The following is a 19551-nucleotide window of genomic DNA, read 5'->3' as shown; positions in this document are numbered from 1 at the left end:
ATATACCTCGCCTCTTCCCCCTCTACAACATGGCCTTTGCCTTTATCTAAGGCGGCCCTCTGAGGTTCATGTGAACCTTCTCCCTCTTCTGTGACAAATGGGGAGTTCTCTGGAAGCTGTCTTCCGCTTCTCAGGCCTATGGCATTGATGTGCTCCCTCGGGTTAGGATCAGTCTTACCTGCAAATTGTCCCTGGGGCCGCAAAGACTGAGAGGCAAGCTGGGCAATTTGGTTGTCTACCATCTTGAGATGTACGTCCATCCCATCTAATATCCGCTCAAAGCCCTCTTTCTTTCCTTTCAACCCCTGCATCTCACCTCTCAAGTCGGAAAATGAGCTCTTCTGATCATGCATCAACTGAGCGAGCATTGACTTTAAGTCCGACTCATCTTCCTTAGCCTGGGGAGATGGAGCTCTATACCCTTGATTCTGATATCCTTGGTTCTGGCTCTGATATCCCTGGCTTTGGTATCTAGGCTGGAATCCCGGAGTTCCCTGAGGTTTCGGTCCGCTCTGATGCTGGGGATTCGACGCTCCCTGCGGATTGCCATAGGAGAAGACAAGGTGATTTCGGTTCCTTGGATTGTAGAAGTTGGACTGGTTGTTGTACTGATTTCTGCCCACATAATCCACTTCTTCAGTGGCTTCGATGCGCCGATCTTTGCAAGTTGCAACTTGATGGCGGAAAGCTCAGAAAGTACGGCTTTTAAGGCCGAAGTCTCACTGATGTCTCCCTTGACATCTCCTTTTGGCAGTGCTAATCTGTTAATCTCCCCGGATATGTTTCTGCCTTTAGCCATCTTGGCTATCTGAATCTCAAGAGCCTCGAAAGATAAATCATAGACGCTGTCTCCACAAACTGCATCTACCCAACCTCTTGTATCATCTCGGAGTCCATGTATGAAGGTGGAGAGTAAGTACTTACTATCCATGCCGTGATGTGGGCACATCCTCTGATACTCTTTGAACCTCTACCAAGCATCATAGAGACTCTCATCACCCTCTTGGGCAAAAGTGTTGATCTTGCTAAGAGCCAACTGAGTATTCATCGGCGAGTAGTACTTCATCATAAATTTTTCTTCCATCTCATTCTAGGTAGAGATGCAATTCGACTCCAAAGTATATAGCCAATCTCTCGTCTTGTCCATCAAAGAGAACGAGAATGCCTCTATCATCATATCTTCCATCGTCATTCCCGAGGGCTTTTTTATGGCCCGACACAGTATCTTGAACTGAGTGAGGTGTGAGTTTGGGCCTTCTTCTGGAGGTAAATGTATTTTTCCTTTCTTTTCTCAGTGAAAATTTTATGTGTCGCCTTGTACTGGTTTGTAACTTCAATCTTCTGCTTCCCTTAGTGCTGCATCATGCGTTCACCAGCCTCTGAAGGCCATTCTCTTGTTGATCATATATTGAATGCTTTGCAAGTAAGAATAGTTTCGTATGTGTTTCTTTGTTTGCTTACTGACGGCTTTTCCGGCTTCAGTTTAAGATATTTATTTTGCAGATTGATTACAAGACACCAGAAGATCCTGCTGTCATGTCTCCTTGTCTTACTGTTTTGAATAAACTAAGCAGTCAATTTTATGTTGAACTGAAGACTAAGCTCCAGGTCAGTCTTAACCTGATAATTGAGTATAAATATCCTTATCCTGCAGGCTTTCTGCATAGTATATCTCGATCTAGTATAATACACAAACCAAAAGATGATCTCCCTGACCATTTATTTTTTGTACAATTTTCTGATTTTGGTTTCTGGGTCAGGATCGTTTCTTCCGTAAGATGGTGCCCTTGTTTCGGTGTGCAAATGGCAATATACAAAATGCAGTTAAAAACGCTATTTTGCACCTGAAGGTTTGTTGATTTGCTATCGCTTTTTAGCCCTTTTCCTTGATTTCAATCTTTTCGTCCTTTCTCTCAATTGAAAAGATTATATGATACATGTTATCTTTGTTTCTGGTATTGAAAATACATTATTTTTTCTTTTAGAGTTTCCTTGTTCATTGTATTTGGCTTCAATTTGTTGGTATCTCTTGCAAGCCATTGATGCCGTACCAAAGGAAATGGATGTATCTCCTGGAGTTAGGAAAGATCTCAGGATTCGTGCACATGCGGTCTTGGTGACTACCAAAGCAGCCACGGATCCTTCTGTATATTTCAAAGGAATTGCTAGCTTGCTTCTGCAGTCAGACAGTAACTTGTTAAGGTGGAAATATTATCACCTAGTTTACTACATCCTTCTTGCGATAACATAACAATATTGGTCATAACTGACTGAACTTGCTCTGGCAAATGGAGTACTCTTTTGTTGCAGATTTTTTGTATTCTATCTGATTACGGTTTATATAGCCCAATGACTACCTCTGCAAAAGTTGGTGTTTGAAACTTGCTTCTACACATGTATTCAGGTACTTGGCCTTCTAAGGGAGACTGCTAAGGACACCAATTCATCTAAGTTGAAGCACAATATGAGACGAGTCGTCAATCCAAGGAGAAGAAACCCCTGGTTGAATCTGGATGAGGTTGCTACTGAATCTTTTGGAAAGATGTGCGAGGAAATTGTTCATATAATCGATCATACTGATAATGTGTCAGGTGCTCCAGCTAAACAAACTGCTGTTTCTACCCTGGAAGTTTTGGCTAGCAGGTTTCCGTCTGTTCATCCAATCTTCAGCAAATGGCTTAGATCTGTTGCAGAAGGCATTAGTTCAAAGAATTTGGGAGTGTCCTCAAGCTGCCTTCGTACAACTGCTGCATTGGTCAATGTTCTTGGACCAAAGGCACTGCTTGAACTTCCGCCCATAATGAAGAATTTGATAAAAAGATTGCGTGAAGTGTCTTCGGTGTCTGGGAATAATGGTAGCACAACAATTGAAGACGAGTCTCTTATGCTGTCTATTCTAGTCACTCTGGAAGCAGTGGTTGATAAACTTGGAGGTTTCCGCAATCCTTATCTTGGAGATATAGTTCAACTTGTGGCGTTGCTTCCTGAATTTGTTTCTGAACTTAACCAGAAGTTTAAGATCAAAGTCGTTGCCATCCGTGAGCTCTTAACTGAAAAAATATCGGTGAGCTCTTAAAATGCATTTGTGAACCTTGTTTTCTATTAATAATGTATGTCATTATCTAAAGACGTGACCTTGAATTTTCTTTTGCTTCACAGGTTCGCCTCACTCTACAACCACTTCTGAGGATATATGGTGAGGCCGTTAATTCTGGGGATCCAAGCTTGGTGATTGCTTTTGAAATACTGGCAAATCTGGTTGTAAAAATGGATTTTCGACCAATGCTTGCTCGCCCTTGATATCTGGCGTCAAAATCCAGCATCAGTTCAAAACATTGATGTTGTTGAGAGAAGCATAATCAATGCAATCATTGCTCTCACGAAGAAGCTGACTGAATCCATGTTCAAACCCCTCTTCATCAGGAGTATAGAATGGGCAGATTCAGATGTTGAAGACATGTCCGGCGGTGAAAGCAAGAGCATAGACAGAGCTATATCTTTCTATGGCTTTGTTAATCAACTTTCTGAGAGCCACCGGTGAGTGAATGAATGTTTTCAAATAGTACTAGTAGTTTCTGATGCTCATCACTTGTGCAACCGTCGATTTTGATATTCTATAGCTTTTGGTTGATAACTTGTCTATGGTGATCTGGTTTGTGGGAATCGATAAGTTATGGGTTTCTGTTCATTTAATGAATAAACGGATTTCCTTGTATAAGATTTTCTTTCTTGAAGAGGCTGTATGGGTGAGAAATAACATCAACCTGTTACTAGGAAATGCAGGTCCCTCTTTGTCCAATACTTCAAATACTTGCTCGATGGTATTGTATCACATCTCACCAGCATCGAAGCTTCAGTTTCATCTAGGAAGAAGAAGAAGGTCAAGATTCAGGAAGCGGGTGATAATATACCACCTAAAAGCTGGCATCTCAGGGCATTAGTGTTGTCTTCCTTGAAGAACTGCTTTCTGTATCACACAGGAAGTGTGAAGTTTCTAGACTCCAATAACTTTCAGGTCATTGATCTAAATCATCTTTTCATGGGCCAAGCATTCATCTTCAAATTGTTTGAGCTTCTTATTTATTTACGTGTTTGTCATACAATTGACAACAACAAAAAAATGATGGAAAACCATAGCCAAGCAAGTATAATAATGGCCAAAGATTTCATAAGTGTTGTGTTCTACTTTTTGCAGGTGCTACTAAAACCTATTGCATCACAAATTGTTGTAGAGCCGCCGGCTTCTCTGGACAACTATGCATATGTACCATCAGTACTGGAGGTTGATGAGCTAGTGGTTTCTTGCATTGGTCAAATGGCCGTAGCCGTTGGGTCTGACCTTCTCTGGAAGCCGCTGAACCACGAGGTGCATATTAGGGCCCTGATTTTACTTTCGACTTGAGCATTAAAATTTACATAGCAATGGCAAAGAACATATTAGCTTTGGATTATCAATGTTATGACATAGGTTATTGCATTTGGTCACAATTATTTCTCATGGGATCAACTCATTCTTGATCTGTGCATGCACTGATCATTTGGGTGCTATGTCATCAATACACAATAGCTGTTCAACAGACGAAAGAATTTTCCTTCCCCGAAGAACTGTTTTGTAACTGCATCGCCCATCTTTCGAAACTCCTTTTGATGTCTGAAATTCTTGTCAGGTGTTGATGCAAACCCGGAGCGAGAAGCTACGAGCTCGGATATTGGGACTGAGAAGTGTCAAACAGTTGTTAGACAATCTGAAAGAAGAGTATAGGGTGTTCTTCGTGGAGACTATATCGTTCCTCGGGGAACTGCTGGAGGACGTTGAACCGTCGGTTAAATCTCTGGCACAGGACATTCTAAAGCAGATGGAAGAAATGAGCGGAGAATGCCTGAGGCAATATCTCTGATGATGATACAATACAAAGGTTTGATCCCCAGCAGTTTTGTTTCCAATTGGTAAAAATACCAAATGTTGTAAGACAGAACATCTGGCCAAGTTTTTAGGGTTTTAGGAGGAACATCTCCTGAGCTCTTGTAATGGCCAAGAGAATGGTTCTACTTCTACATGGTTGTGGTTTCATGGTCCTTTTCCATATATATATATATAATTAAGTCAAAATATTTCTAAGAAAAATTAAATTTCAATTAATATTTTTTTTTTATAAAAAATGATTGATTTTATGGTTTTTGTGGGACGTTTTATTAGTTTAGATATTATTAAATTTTTTTGTTAGAATTTTGATATTTTTAAAATTTTAAGAGTTTTTTTAGTATTCTCCTTAACAAAAAACTATAATTAAACATGTTTCATTTGGAATAATCTCTTCTTGGAACAGTCATATAAGAGGTTAATCATAAATGTTCTTAGCAGTAATATGCAAACTAAAAAGGGTCCATGGCATATCACATAAATAAGTGCTATTAAAATAATGTTTTTTAATAATAAAATAATAAGAAATTCACGTGCATTCTCTGCCGTCCGTTTTGAGTGGGTAGATAGGAGGGGTAATTCTGTCTTTGTATCTTTTGGTCAGCGGTATTTTTGTCATTTTACATGACTTAATTTTAATCCGTTCCTTATATTCGTTTTTTTTTGTGTGGAAGGGAGACGAGGACGCTTTACTCCCCATTCTCCCTCTCTCTCTACACGTTCTCCTTCCCCTTCTCTCTCTTACAATTTCTCTGTCTTCCTCCATTGTTGCCATTTTTACTCTCTCCACCATCGGAGGAAGAAGATTCCGTCAACGATGTGGGTTCTCGTCGGCGGATCTCTAGAGTGACGGAAATGGTGGACTTTGTTACTCATCATTTTCACGCCCATGGATTTCAATGCCGGAGTTCCCATGTCCCGCGAATCTGGTACCTCCTCCCTATCACCGTTGCTAAACCAAGGTTTCCTATTTTCTGTCCCGATGTCACTTTTCCGTGTTTTGATCAATGCCCAAGTTCCTGTTTTCTTCGAATTTGTGTTGGTTGGTGGGGGTTTTGGGCGGCGGGAGTGATCGAGTATTCATGATTTTTTTTTTGGGTGTGATCAGATGCAATGTGGCCGATGAATTTGAGTTCAGTTGAAACAATGGAAGGCGGGACGTATCCGGAGCGGCCCGGGGAGCCGGATTGTTCTTATTACATTAGGACTGGTCTCTGTAGGTTTGGTTCGACATGCCGATTTAATCATCCTCGTGATCGGAACCTGGTACGAGGACGGTTTGTTATTTCATGATAACGATGATGTTTGAAATTCGATGACCTCCACTTCGGATTCGCCGTTGAAATCTCTTTCTCGTTCCATATTATCCTGGCGGAATTGGACAATGGCTCTTAAAAGTCTCCATCTTTCGCGTTGCTTATTCATGGATTTTGGGTGTGGCATCTGATATCGCAGTCTTTTTAGTCATATTATATTGCTGAATGCGGTCATGTCTGATTCTAGGCTATAGCCGCGGCGAGGATGAAAGGAGAATACCCTGAGAGGATCGGTCAGCCTGAATGCCAGGTGAGTTAGACTTAGATGAACTTTGACTAGATTTAGATGAATGTCGGAATCAAAGAAGGATATGCTTCTCCTTCTCGAACAGTATTTTCCATGATAGTTTCCTGTAATGTGTTGTTATTTTATCTCAGAAACTGCAGGAATGAGTTTCTTTTCCAATGGTTTTGTTATCCTTCACGCATAGGGAAGGCTAGTTGCTCCTGCTGTAAAATGGGAAACAATATATAACCTCTTGCCATATGTAGCATCTTTGTCCAGAGGTTCTTCATGATGATCGTTCAAATTTTATCAAAATCTCAAATTTTCACCTATACTATGTTGAGTCAAATCATTTACTTTCTGCAGTGTAGACAGTTTCACTGCCTGTTCTCTTAGTTTTTACCTTGTTTGTCCCGGTCCCCCGGTGTAAGCACTAAATCTTGTCTCTGATTGAGGGAGATATTTCTGTTAATCTCATCAAGATCCACAGATATTTCTCCAGCTCTGAAACTTCATGAAAATTACAGACAATACCTGTTATACTGAGTTTGATTCACGTGCTCTGCTCTGTTGTGGATAGTTTCCTTTGAAACATCTTTGAGATAATCAATGGAGACAGCAGTCTGGATATCTGAATTAAATAACTCTTCCAGTTTGCAAGGACTTTGTAGGTTTATGGGGATTTTCTGAAGCTTTGGTATTTTTGTCATCTTTTACGATGCTGGTTTAATTTTTCTCTCTGATGTTTGTATTGCAGTACTATCTTAAGACAGGAACCTGCAAGTTTGGAGTGACATGCAAGTTTCATCATCCTAGGAACAAAGCTGGTATTGCCGGGAGGGTATCACTAAACGTGTTAGGCTATCCCATACGCCCTGTATGTAAATCGACTTTCCGATTTTATTATTTATTTGAATGTCCCGTTTATGTGTTGATCTTTATGGTCTCTATCTGTGAGCTCATTCCTTTGGTCAATTTTTTTTACTTTGACCGAGTTCTCTTAGGTTTCCCCATAACAGGAGGATGATAATAGGATATTCCATGCATAAGGGCTCACTTTCTTCTGGTTGAGATTTCTTTAGAAACAAAAATATGAACATTTGGATAGAAGGATAAAATTGAAAGGAGTCAGTCCATCTTTGCTTTAGAAATTAGAGATGACAGGTGGTTTCTTTTTCTTGTGAGTTAAACTGCCATTAGATCTTGGTAATTTCTTGTGTCTATGATCACTTTTTTTTCCCATGTGCAGAATGAGGTTGAATGTTCATATTATCTAAGAACAGGTCACTGTAAATTTGGGAGCACTTGTAAGTTCAACCACCCTCCGCCAACAAACTTGATGGTTCCCCTTCGTGGTTCCCCAGTTTACCCGGCTGTCCAATCTCCTACTGCCGGTCAGCAGTCATATTCTTGGTCTAGAGCATCTTTTATTGCCAACCCGCGATGGCAAGACCCTTCTAGCTTTGCCTCGTTAATTTTGCCTCAGGGCATGGTGTCGGTGCAAGGATGGAACACTTACAGTGTAAGTTTTGCTATATCCTTAAAATAACTTGCACAACCATCAAATTCTTGTGTGATATTTTGGCATTGAATCATGTAACAGTGTAGGTAATTCTCATGCACGAAGATACTAGATTTCTACAACCTGCTCGTAATTTCTGCTGAATCTTTCCGGGTGTTTTCTTTTTCCAGGGTCAGCTCGGTTCAGTTTCTTCCTCTGGAAGCCCACAACAGGTAACAGGAAATGATCACAACTACGGAAATCTAATGCAGAACGAGGCAAAAGATACGGGGTCTCCCGGGTCATTCTCGGGTTTCCATTCAGGCTCCGCCCAGCTAGGGATTTATGCACTGCCAAGGGAGAATGTATTCCCAGAAAGGCCTGGACAACCAGAGTGCCAATTTTACATGAAGACTGGAGATTGCAAATTCGGAGCGGTTTGCAAATTTCATCATCCTAGAGACAGACAGATCCCTCCTCCAGACTGTGTGCTGAGTCCCATAGGATTGCCATTACGACCGGTAAGTACTTAGCAGATTTTCAGCTTCTTTCTTGTTTAAACCACAACTATCAACAATCTAAGCCCCTGCAAAAGCATTGCTTAGAGAAAGAATCTGATATGGGTTGTCTCGTTCTTTCTTTCTCAGATGCTGTCTATGGTCACATAGTAACGAATGAATCTGAAATGTTCTTTCTGCTTGGAACTTGACATGTCTGGATTTTGCGTTTTTCTCGGGTTATTCATTTCAGGGAGAGCCTTTGTGCGTATTCTATTCTCGTTACGGAATCTGCAAGTTCGGACCGAGCTGTAAGTTTGATCATCCAATGAGGGTGTTCACCTACAACAACATTAACAACGCCTCATCATCGATGAATCAAGAAACCCCGTTTAGGCATCTGCTGGGTTCGTCGTCATCAGGAGGAGCCGCATCAATAAGTTTGTCGTCTGAGGAGCTTGTGGAGACATCAGCCGCTAAACCCAGAAGGCTCTCAGTGTCTGAAACAAGACAAGCTCCATCTGGTAAAGACACCATTGCCATTGATACAGAGCAATAAAAAAAAAAAAAAGAACAGTGAACTTCTTGTCTTCTCTTCAGCTGTTTCAGAAAGAGGATGATTTAATTTGGAGAGGAAGAATCTGTAAAGTCAATTTTCATTTTTATTATATATATATATATGTAATCTAAAGAACATGTATAGAGGTGACAGACACAGCTTGATCGTCCTTTGTTGTGATATTCTTTTGGCGTATCAGCAAAAAAAAAAAACAAAGCCATAAAATCTGAAGGGGAAGAACAAATCCTCAAACGAGACTTGGAAAATAAGGCCAAAAAACACATGTTTTTTTTTTGTTTAAAAAAACACTGTTTCATGTGTATTGCACTGCTGTCCTATTTCCTACACCTTGATGGTCTTGTAGAATATTGAATTTTAGTAATCACCTGTTTTTTTATTTTATTTAGATAATCTTAATTGAATGATTTTACGACTTTTACAGATTTAAATCATATTTTGTTAAGATATTTTGGTGAAAATATAAAATATTCTCGTTTGCCCAAAAAAAAAAGGAAATATAAAATATTCTATTAAGCTCGGCTTCTGTACTGTACATATTTTCACACGTGTTTGCATTTGTGAATGAGAATATATATATAAACTCCAAATTCTAATACATGCATATATATATATATAAATAAGTATAATATGAAACATAAATATGTGAAAATCACATCTTTATATATATATAATCTCCAAATCCTCATACATGCATATATATATATATATATATATAAAGTATAATATGAAACATAAATATGTGAAAATCACATCTTTTATACATGGAACATTAGTGATAAACTCACTTTAACAAAAAAAAAAAATTAGTGATAAACCCCATACAAAAACATGGGAGAAAAATAAAATTAAAAACAAAACAAATTTCACTAATTTTGGTGATTTTCCAATCCACATTATTGTTTTCCTTCCTTTTCTTCCCCACTCTTTGCGCAACATGAACGAGACAAATACCTACGCTTCAAATACGGATCAGCTTTTATCAATGATCACACGAAACAACTCAAGAAAGAAAACAAAAATCATACATCCGTCGATATATATATATATATGTTGACTGCGGATACACTAAGGACGTGTTTTGATGAGTATATAAACCGGTCGATCGAGAAAGTCATTCTTCGTGCCAATCTGGTCTGCCTAATGTGAACTCCAAGCTCGGATTCTTGCCACTAAGACCTCCACACCTCTTTTCTCCATCTCTCGAGCTATGATCCTCCTATATATATAAAAGTTATATATATATGAATTTTATATATATATATATATGTGAATCATACAACGGTGAGAGGCTAAAACTTTAATTACCTCAGTTTGGAGAGTTGATGTAATTTGATGGTGACTGAATGATGCTGATGTACCTCCTCTCGTTGTTTCAACATTACTCTGCGGCCATGCCTCTCCGCTATAATAATTTCATGTTCATATATAACATATATACACAAAGACACTAGTTAGAGTTCATGTCTTTGTTACAACTTGCAATGCAAACAAAAGGGTATTGAATCTATTGACAAACTGTTCATGCAAATATGTGTATATTATGCGTATGTATCCGTATAGGAACGTGTATATGGACAAGTAGTAGTTACAGGAACATGTTCAGATACGTATACGTAAATGTTTGTGTGTGTATATACATACACACACACGTATACGTAAATACCTTGAAGAATTACACCAGAGAGGCGTGGAGATGGCGGAAGGGAAGTCAATTTCTTGATGATCAGATTGTGCTCTTTGATCTGTCCCGTTTCCAGAAGCGGGAGTATCTTCGTCCCCAGACCCATCTGATTTGCCCCTCCAAGAATTTCCAAATCCAATGTTACATCTCAATTTTCATTACCATTTTAGGGTTCTTGTCCTAACCAAAGACCACTTCTAAGTTTCTGGTAAAGACACATACTATAAGGAACTCTTGCCTTAAATGTTTTTGATAGAGCTTTCACCTGACCACAACATTATTAAATCTAGTTTTACCAACAACAAAAATCTGAACTTGCATGAAACTTTGGAAAAATATCCCAACCTAAATATATATATATATATCACTAAGATTCGGATTAATTTTTAAGACTATAGTTCGTATGAAATTAATATGAATTTTATGGGTATCTCTAATTAAACTAATATTTTCTATTATAGGATGAAATCATTGCACAGCCGTTACTCTTACTTTGTTTCCCCATAAGAGAAAAAGAAAAGCTGAGAAAAGCTATGTGAAATTAAAGTAATGTGAATACGTGCAGACCAGCATATACATGCATATACATACGTGTATATGTATATATGTGTATATATATGTACCTGAGGAAGCTGCAGGCTTGTTAGTGCTCTTAATAGTCCGATACATCTGCAAAGTTATCGGGAAAAAACGCATAAGAATTACAAAACCAACACATTGTTAATGTTGTTGATAAAACCAGAACCAGGTGATGAAATTATTTTGGTTATAGAGTGTAATTAAAGGACTTTTTCTGCTTTTTTTTGTTGCAATAATAGTACATGTAAACAAACACACACACATATATATATATATATATATGCAGACACATACATATGCCTCCTTTTATATATATGTGTGTGTGTGTGTGGTTTTCTGGGTCTGGTCTTGGAATTGGTGTGTCGAATTTTATAATGTAGAGGCCACGAGGGATTTTGTAACGAGGCTCTATATATATAATCCCCATTATCATTGAGTAATGATGGACTACTTTTGTCCCCCCCACCCTTGATTTGCGTTTGATTTTTTATAAAAATTAAATTACATTTTTTTTTTTATAATAATATCTCTCTCCCTTCTTTCTCAACCCTTTCTCTGAAAGGTTTCAGTCTCTTAAAGCTAACTGCTCTCTCCCTCCCTCTCTTTAAATTCATTCATTCAACTGCTGAAGTTTCTCGACAACTGTGCCCTTTCTTCTTCGTCGAGATCAGACCCAACATGAAACCCCCAAAAAACAAAAAAAAAATGAGTTCTTTGTTCAAATGATCTGTGGAAGATGGAGAAGAAGCAGAAATAAAAGAAGATGAACTGCATGTCGGTGGGCATTGCTTAAGTGGATCCTGTTCCAGAAAGTGTTAATATACATACATACATATATATATATATATATAGGTTTGAAAACACTTTTTTCGAATCTGGGTTTGGATACTATCGCTTGAAATGGAGATTAAACTACTAATTTTAAGTTAGAATCTCGAAATAAGGGAAAGAAAACAGAAGAAGAGACAAGAGAGGAATGTGTTGCATAAGAAGAAACCTGGTTTGTTAGAAGTGTTTATGCTGATTTTTGGTTCAGTGTATTAATTTAGGTTTTGGATAAGTGGAATTTTTACCTGCAAATGGCTCTTCACGTGAGCTAAGGTCAAGTCCTTGACATCCATGAGCTCCAGAACCGACTTCGGAGTTGCTCCTTCACCAAAATAGGTCACAAATAAAAATGAGAAAAAGGAAGAGATCTTGGTATCATAAGAGGACAGTAATATATATATATATATATATGTATGTATACTTTCATGGCCGCCGAGGAGCTCCACGGCATGAACGAAACGGGCATGGAGACTACTCGTCCAACGCATCCTCGGGGCTCGCATGCTTCTCTTGGTAGGCAGCTTCGGCAAGAATCTCGATCTAATCATTCCGTGAGACGAAGAATCCGAGGATCCAACCCCATAATGATGATGATGCAAATGGTGTGATCTCAAGGCCTCGATCGAAGAAGCAACCCCTTTAAGCCTCGAACCGGCTTGTACCCGATACGAGTTATAACCCGGAAAAGATTGATTATTGGCGGCGGATGAGCTCAAGATCGAAACTTGATCGAACTCTCCCCCGAAACAAGGCAAAGAAGAAGAAGGAGATGATGAAGAAGAAGAAGGCATTGGGTGGTAGAAGGGGAACGAACGGTTGTGATACACCGGGATACCCCTGATCGGACGGTGGAGGTTTTCAGGTGAGGAAGAAACCCTCTGGTTAATCAGGTGACTCAAGCCGTGAAGACCGCCATTGATGGGATAATGAAGCTGCTGCTGATGATGATGTGAAGTGGCCGAGTGGTCAGTGTCAAGACCGCCATGGAAGAATCTGGAGTTTCTTGGGGAAGTGTTGTCGGAACAAGTGGTGGGATGGGCTAAGGAGAGTTCGATTCTGCTGATGTCGTCGTTGTCGGGATGGGATCTCGGAGAAGATTCTAATGACTTGGAGGAATCTGCAGGAAGGCTGATGTGAAGGGAGAGATCGGGAAGAGGATTGCTTGGTTTTGGTAACTTGTGGATGAATACCCCTTCTTGGGGCATATTTGCTCGGGAGCGAGCCTTCCTTTTTTTCTCCAATAAAGGAAGAAAGAGAGAAGATGGATTCAGAGTTTTGGGGAAAATAAAATTATGTGGAAGAACGAAAGCAGAAAAAGATGGATTCTTTGAGCAAGGAAGTCAAAAGAGAGATCAGATGTGTCTGAAAGATTTGATTTTTCTTTTTTTCTTTCTGGAAAAAAAGAACTGGGTAACTTGAAAGAGAGAAACTTGGAGGAAGAAGAAGAAGAAGGAGAGAGAGAGAGAGAGATCTCTTCTTGAAAGAACAGAACAAACATGCTCAAAGTAAGACGCAGAGAGGGAGAGAGGTATATGCGTTGTGAAGCAAAGGCAAAAGAGAAAAAGGAATAAAACTAAATCCAGAAAAAGCATGTAAGAAGAGAGAGAGAGAGAGAGAGAGAGAGAGAGAGATGGGTGTATGAGATGTTCCTCGAGAGTATTTCTTGGAAAACGATAGTTGATGAAGGATATAAGTGTAAATTTACCTCCCAACAACACTATACTCTTTTGACAATTTATTTTAGTTTGCATTTTTTTTCCCCAATATTTTATTAGTAAACAGGAAGAAATTTTGTGTAACCAACAAATTATGAATGATTTTTTGGTATTTTGATATGATGAGCGAGTATATAATTATTTATTTTAACGATCTTGTTTAATTATATATATGTGTATGTATGTTATATGATATTTAGTCCAAGTAATACGATAAAATCGATTTAAACTATGAAGGGCAGTCACCGTTCAAAAGAGAGGTGCGAAATATGTTTGTATTTGGTAAAAAAAAAATATATATATTACTTTAGTAATTAAATGCATTCAATGGTAAGTCATTTGCAAAAGAAATTTAAATGTTCCGAGTAAAAGAGGAGAGAGAAAACAAAGGTCTCTTTCTCTCTCATCCTTGTCCTCTCTATCTATAGTCAAAGCAAAAGCCAAAAAAATTTAAAAACATACTATTAAAAAAGCCAAAAGGAAAGAAACAAATGCAAATAAAAACATTATTATAAAAAAATATAAATAAAAATAAATGATGCTTTGAAATTGGTACCCCGGAGACGACGGGATAAATATGTGAAGAGAGAGACTGTCTCCGCTCTGATTCCTTTGTCTTCCCCCACTCGCCTCGCGTCTCTCTTCACTATGTGACAATCTCTCTTGACATTATCATTATTATATTATATAGATTATATTTATTTATTTATTATATATTCTTTTTTTTTTTTTGTTATATGGCTTTGGAATCAAACACATTCAATTCTTTTACCTTATGTTGTACGAATATACCGTAAATGTTAAAACTAAACACTAATATTTAAAGTACTCTTCGTCCCCACTACATGTTTTCTTTTGTTACGTGAATTTATTACCATCTACGGGTTTTTTTTTTTAAATGTCGGCCCTCATTTTCGAAAAATATATTAAATTTTATCAAATAGTTTGTATCCGATCGATCAACCATTAATTTTCAATTGTTCTTGATTCCTATATTTTCATGCTAAGATCTTTCTCATTACTTTATTTTACTTGGAAAAATATTCCTAGCTTTATAATTAGTTAGGATATATATTTTTGTGTAAATACATACGCACGGAGCAAATGATATAAAGTTTAACGAATTTTCAAAAAGACAACTTTCCAAACGTATGATAATATAAATATATATACATATATATATATATATAATAATAATATTTGGACATAAAGCCAAATTTTAAGAATATCTTATATTCGTGCGGTCTTACAAAGTAGTTTACATGTTTCCGTCCAAGGGCATAAATACAGAGTCAAGGGCCTCTGTATGTAGTTACGTATATATTGTGCATGCATACGTAATGAGCGTCTATATATATATACATGCATGTGTGTGTATATATATATATCTATATTAATTTATTGTTATGAAATCCAGATTATATAATATATAGTATAATTAAAATTGATGTATAAGAACTGCATGCAGACACATTGACCTAAGAAAAAGACCCACACCCACACAAAGTGTTTTTTGTCTGTTTCCTTAGTAAACACATAAGCCCTAATTAAGAATCTCAGGTTTTGCTTCTAATTCCCTTTTTTTTTTCCCATTCTCCGAAATATTCCTTCCTAATTTAATTAAATTTTCTGAGCAAATGGCCTTTTACTTTATTTATATATATAGATTTTAAGAATGATAAATTTATATCACTCCATATCCACGTGGCCTCCGATATATAAAAAAAAAATCCCCCTCTTTGACCATTTCGGTATGCCCGGTTATGATCGATTTCGTTAGCTATGTCTGGTTATGTCCGGTTAACTCGATTGATTTGGATGTGTTTTATTTCGGTTTTTAGACATTAAATAATGGCCGGTATGTTTGTTGTTAGTCCACGACTTCTATTTGATTTCAAACCAGAATAATTAATTACTTTTAAAATTGCGAAATATATCATTCTTTTTGGAAAATAATATTTTTTAAATAATGTTATATATATATATATATATAAATTATTTGCTACCGATGAAAAAAAAATGTTGTTGGATTTCGCATCGGTTGTAAATTTTATGCAAGACTGAAATAATTAAGTAGTCAAATAAATTATTTTAAATAATACATCATTTACAACTCTTTTTTTTCCTGATTTTGAATACAGAAATGATTCTGCAGTTCTTGCTACGTTTGATTTTTAATTATATTTTATTTATTTTATTTGCTAGGCTCAACCAAAAGACCGGTCGATAAATTAAATAACAATGGCTCATTAAATTCCTATATTGGGAACTGTCTTAAACGTTAAACAAAGGAAAATGGAAACCAGAGAGTAAAAAAGCTTGATTTTTTTTTTTGGGTCTACTTGCTATTATTTCTCTATTTCTGTGCCTCATTTAATGACTTTGAAGGACATTAGGCTTTTTTGCTTTGCTCTTTCAAATCCCAAAGCCAATAAATAAAATATCTACGCATATAATTATGATTTTGTTCAAATTATATGCATTTCCATCTTTACGTTATATACTTTTTTCTATGTCACATACCATGTTCATACTCTCATGCATGGTACCATAGTCTAAAACCATATATATATTATCATCAGGGATAGACGAAGAACCATATAATATGCCGTATATATATATCTCTATAACACGTAGATATTAAATTAAATCCCTTTAAATTCCGGTTCAAATTTTACTAATATTCATATTTTTCATTTTTAAAAAATGTTAAAGATCATAGATCACTTGATTTTTATATAAAGCTTAAGAATAAAAAAAATAGTACCCACTGGTGAATTTTTTTTTTCTGTTTCTCCCACAATGATAGAAATATAATTTACGAGTAATAAACTACAAAATCTAAATATTGGTGACATAAATATGATGCTGATTTTTTTTTAAAAAAAAAAAGTGACAGTGAGTTTTTACAGGGAGCTGATTTTGATGACTAAAAAATCCGGATTTATTGTATCAAATAAATTACCATGTACGGAATTCGTGTTTTTATCATATGCAAAACGTTTTTATTGGAGCACTCTCCGTGTTTCATAAATCCCTATAATGACAATTTTTGGATGGCATTTTTTTCAGAGGTTCCACAACTAATCTATTAATTATCAGTAATTATATATATATATATATATATGTATGTATGTATGTATACCCCGCACGGTCACTTGCCAACTAAAGAACTTAATAAATTCCTCGTATAAAAGGGCAGGCCAAATAAATTGTAATCAAATACTCCAATTGATAAAAATATATTGAAAGAAAAAAGGGATATGATTCTTTTTGGAGCTTCCAAAATGATTATATATGAATTTCATATATAAAATCCAAAACAATATATATTCAAATTGATGATTATATCTGTAAAATACGATCTTTCAATCAGTAGACTAAATCGAATGGACGAAATCGATAAATTTTATGTAACATATATAGGTTTCAAATTTCTATGTTGATAATTAACACACACACACACACACACACATATATATATATATATATATATATATATATATATATATTTGCATACATTTAATTATTAGCCAAACCATGCATGTGATGTGAGTACTTCTACTGTAGGTATCTTATGTTTCTATTTATTTATTTTGGAAAATAAATGAAATCACATAGTAGATGGATCTACAAACGTGTGAGAGTATGTATAATGCATGGGAATGGATGCGTGCGTACGTCGTCGGCGAGATCCATGTCAAGTTAAATGTTGTCTAATATATATAGCATTGTATATTTTATTTATTACCATAATCAAATAATTATTTATAATTATCCCTTCATCCATCCATGCATTAATTGGTTCCAACACAACGTGATGTTCCATATATTATACAAACTAATTAATTTTATATCTTTGAGAATATATTGGAGAATGAAAGTCTCCGTTGATTCTACCAATCCGTTGACCTTCGTATCTATTTTTTTTTAGTTCACACAGATATATAATTATCAACTTTTATTACACTACACACACTTATATATATATATATATATATATATATATAGAGAGAGAGAGAGAGAGATCTGCATCTGGCCGTTTGTATATAGTAGAAAGAACATTATATACATATATATATAGATATATGTTCAAGAATTAGATTATGTGTGTGTGTGTATAATCTAATTCTTGATCACACTGTTTGATAGAGAGGAAGAGCATGATTTCAGACAACGTAATCAATCACGAGAAACATCATCCTTATAATTCTCATTAAAAGAAGCAGATTAGATTGGATTGGAATATATTTAAGAAGGTTATTACGCTCTCGCTTATCAAGTTAATATAATCATCACAAAATTTCAATCTCTTTTCGAACCCGAGACATTAAGAAACAGATGGACCGACGATCGTCTCAAAGGCGGATAATACTTGCTGAAAAAAGGGGGAGAAACTGCGTTTTTATCGGGAAAAAACGAGCTTATAGGGTCGTTTTGGATCATATATATATATATATATATATATATATGATATTACAAAAAAAACGGACAAAGATTTGGAGGAAATATCATATAGTAAAAGAGAAGAATGGTCAGTGACATATTATATGTGTTTTTGATGGAACCAAATTAAAGCCAAGTTGGCGATAAGAAAAAAACACGAAGAATTAAGTAGGCATCATGCATGGTTTCCCCGCTCTGTCATCCATCCATCCGTATACCATTTTGCGTTGGGTCCACAAGTATCCATTTACAGATTCTGAATTCTGAAATTCGACTATATCCTCCGGGACCATATAATATATCACAGGGCAAAACCATAAGATTATATGTATATGCTCTTCGATTTTCCGAATTTTTGGGTTGTAGATGATGATGATCCGTGAACTATATATGGACGTTACTACAAAAAGCATCCGAGAGAGAGAGAGAAACGTAGAGATTGCATGTGTACATTTTCGGGTTATTAGATGATCATCATATTATATATTTTTACGAAATATTCATAGCAAACCCCAACATTAGGGTTTTAAGAAACCGGTTAGTACTTTAAAATGATAAATTTACAGAACCCATGATGCTTATATATGACACGCGAATTCGAATTCAACGACCCATATATCTCGATTATTCGATGAGTCGATTCACATTCCCACAGAAGAAGCAGCATCATTTTTTTTTTTTTGGTTGTGAATGGGAAATAAGAGAGGAAAAAAAATTAAAGAAATGATTGATTATGTCACAAAGGGTTTGTAAGTTTCTAATCTTTACAGAACGACCCCAAAAACTCTAAATTGTCAAAATGGCCCCACATTTGAAAGTGGCAGTGGATGACCCTCGGCAACATTTTCTTTTCATTTTTTTTGTACAAAATGTTGGAAATACTGTAGAAAACTATATATACGTAAAAACTGTTAAATTTCGTGGTATGGTAATGTAATAATTATATAACTTTGGAAATTTAAATGGGAACAAGGCAAAACATGTGCGGGTGTGAGAGAGGGCGGGGGGGGCAAATGCAGTGCCTAACCAGCTGTTTCCTCCCCTTTCTAAACATGAATTTAAATTTAACTTTTTGTAATGGACCCACCTGTTTATTGCATTGCGATACATGATTATATAACTTGTCCTACACTATATAGCAATTTGAACACCAAAAAAAAAAAATCTTCTTCTTCTTCTTCTTCCTCCTGTTACTATTATCTAGAGAGAGAGAGAGAGACTAAGGGATAGAAAAATTGTCTTGCAATTATATATATATATA

The 19551-nt window shown here is 36.3% G+C and overlaps 3 protein-coding genes across 10 annotated transcripts; 2 read left to right on the top strand and 1 right to left on the bottom strand.

Moving 5' to 3' along the window:
- Positions 1-518: 518 nt before the first annotated feature.
- On the top strand, positions 519-5071 carry LOC104802945 (uncharacterized protein At3g06530-like). 2 transcript variants are annotated; one of them, XM_019201205.1, is made up of 9 exons: positions 519-1266; positions 1355-1423; positions 1504-2202; positions 2405-2518; positions 2592-3064; positions 3160-3537; positions 3784-4015; positions 4196-4366; positions 4668-5071. In XM_019201205.1, exons 6-9 carry the CDS (start codon positions 3401-3403, stop codon positions 4896-4898), a joined length of 771 nt encoding a protein of 256 aa, XP_019056750.1. In that variant the 5' UTR covers positions 519-1266; positions 1355-1423; positions 1504-2202; positions 2405-2518; positions 2592-3064; positions 3160-3400; the 3' UTR covers positions 4899-5071. The 2 variants fall into 2 exon arrangements, with proteins under 2 accessions (XP_019056750.1, XP_019056751.1); XM_019201206.1 differs by having other exon boundaries at positions 519-1850; positions 2037-2202.
- Positions 5072-5612: 541 nt separating this feature from the next.
- LOC104802944 (zinc finger CCCH domain-containing protein 33-like) lies at positions 5613-9122 on the top strand. Of its 2 annotated transcripts, none has more exons than XM_010526780.1 (7): positions 5613-5850; positions 6030-6187; positions 6425-6487; positions 7221-7340; positions 7713-7985; positions 8156-8485; positions 8715-9122. In XM_010526780.1, exons 1-7 carry the CDS (start codon positions 5811-5813, stop codon positions 9018-9020), a joined length of 1290 nt encoding a protein of 429 aa, XP_010525082.1. In that variant the 5' UTR covers positions 5613-5810; the 3' UTR covers positions 9021-9122. The 2 variants fall into 2 exon arrangements, with proteins under 2 accessions (XP_010525082.1, XP_010525081.1); XM_010526779.1 differs by having other exon boundaries at positions 5613-5883.
- An 871-nt stretch (positions 9123-9993) lies between these two features.
- Positions 9994-13911, bottom strand: LOC104802943 (transcription repressor KAN1-like). Of its 6 annotated transcripts, none has more exons than XM_019201218.1 (6): positions 12551-13911; positions 12375-12451; positions 11346-11391; positions 10705-10839; positions 10347-10443; positions 9994-10254 (listed from the first exon to the last, which is right to left on the bottom strand). In XM_019201218.1, the coding sequence occupies exons 1-6, from the start codon at positions 13332-13334 to the stop codon at positions 10179-10181; spliced, it is 1215 nt and encodes a 404-aa protein (XP_019056763.1). In that variant the 5' UTR covers positions 13335-13911; the 3' UTR covers positions 9994-10178. The 6 variants fall into 6 exon arrangements, with proteins under 6 accessions (XP_019056763.1, XP_019056761.1, XP_019056762.1 ...); XM_019201216.1 differs by having other exon boundaries at positions 10705-10828; positions 12551-13910; XM_019201217.1 differs by having other exon boundaries at positions 9994-10257; positions 10347-10440; positions 12551-13909.
- Between the last annotated feature and the right edge of the window lie 5640 nt (positions 13912-19551).

Source organism: Tarenaya hassleriana, unplaced genomic scaffold (assembly GCF_000463585.1).
Source record: "Tarenaya hassleriana unplaced genomic scaffold, ASM46358v1 Cleome8, whole genome shotgun sequence".
Lineage (NCBI taxonomy): Eukaryota > Viridiplantae > Streptophyta > Magnoliopsida > Brassicales > Cleomaceae > Tarenaya > Tarenaya hassleriana.
The sequence above is the reverse complement of the archived record's forward strand: the minus strand, read 5'-3'. Positions and strand labels throughout refer to the sequence as shown.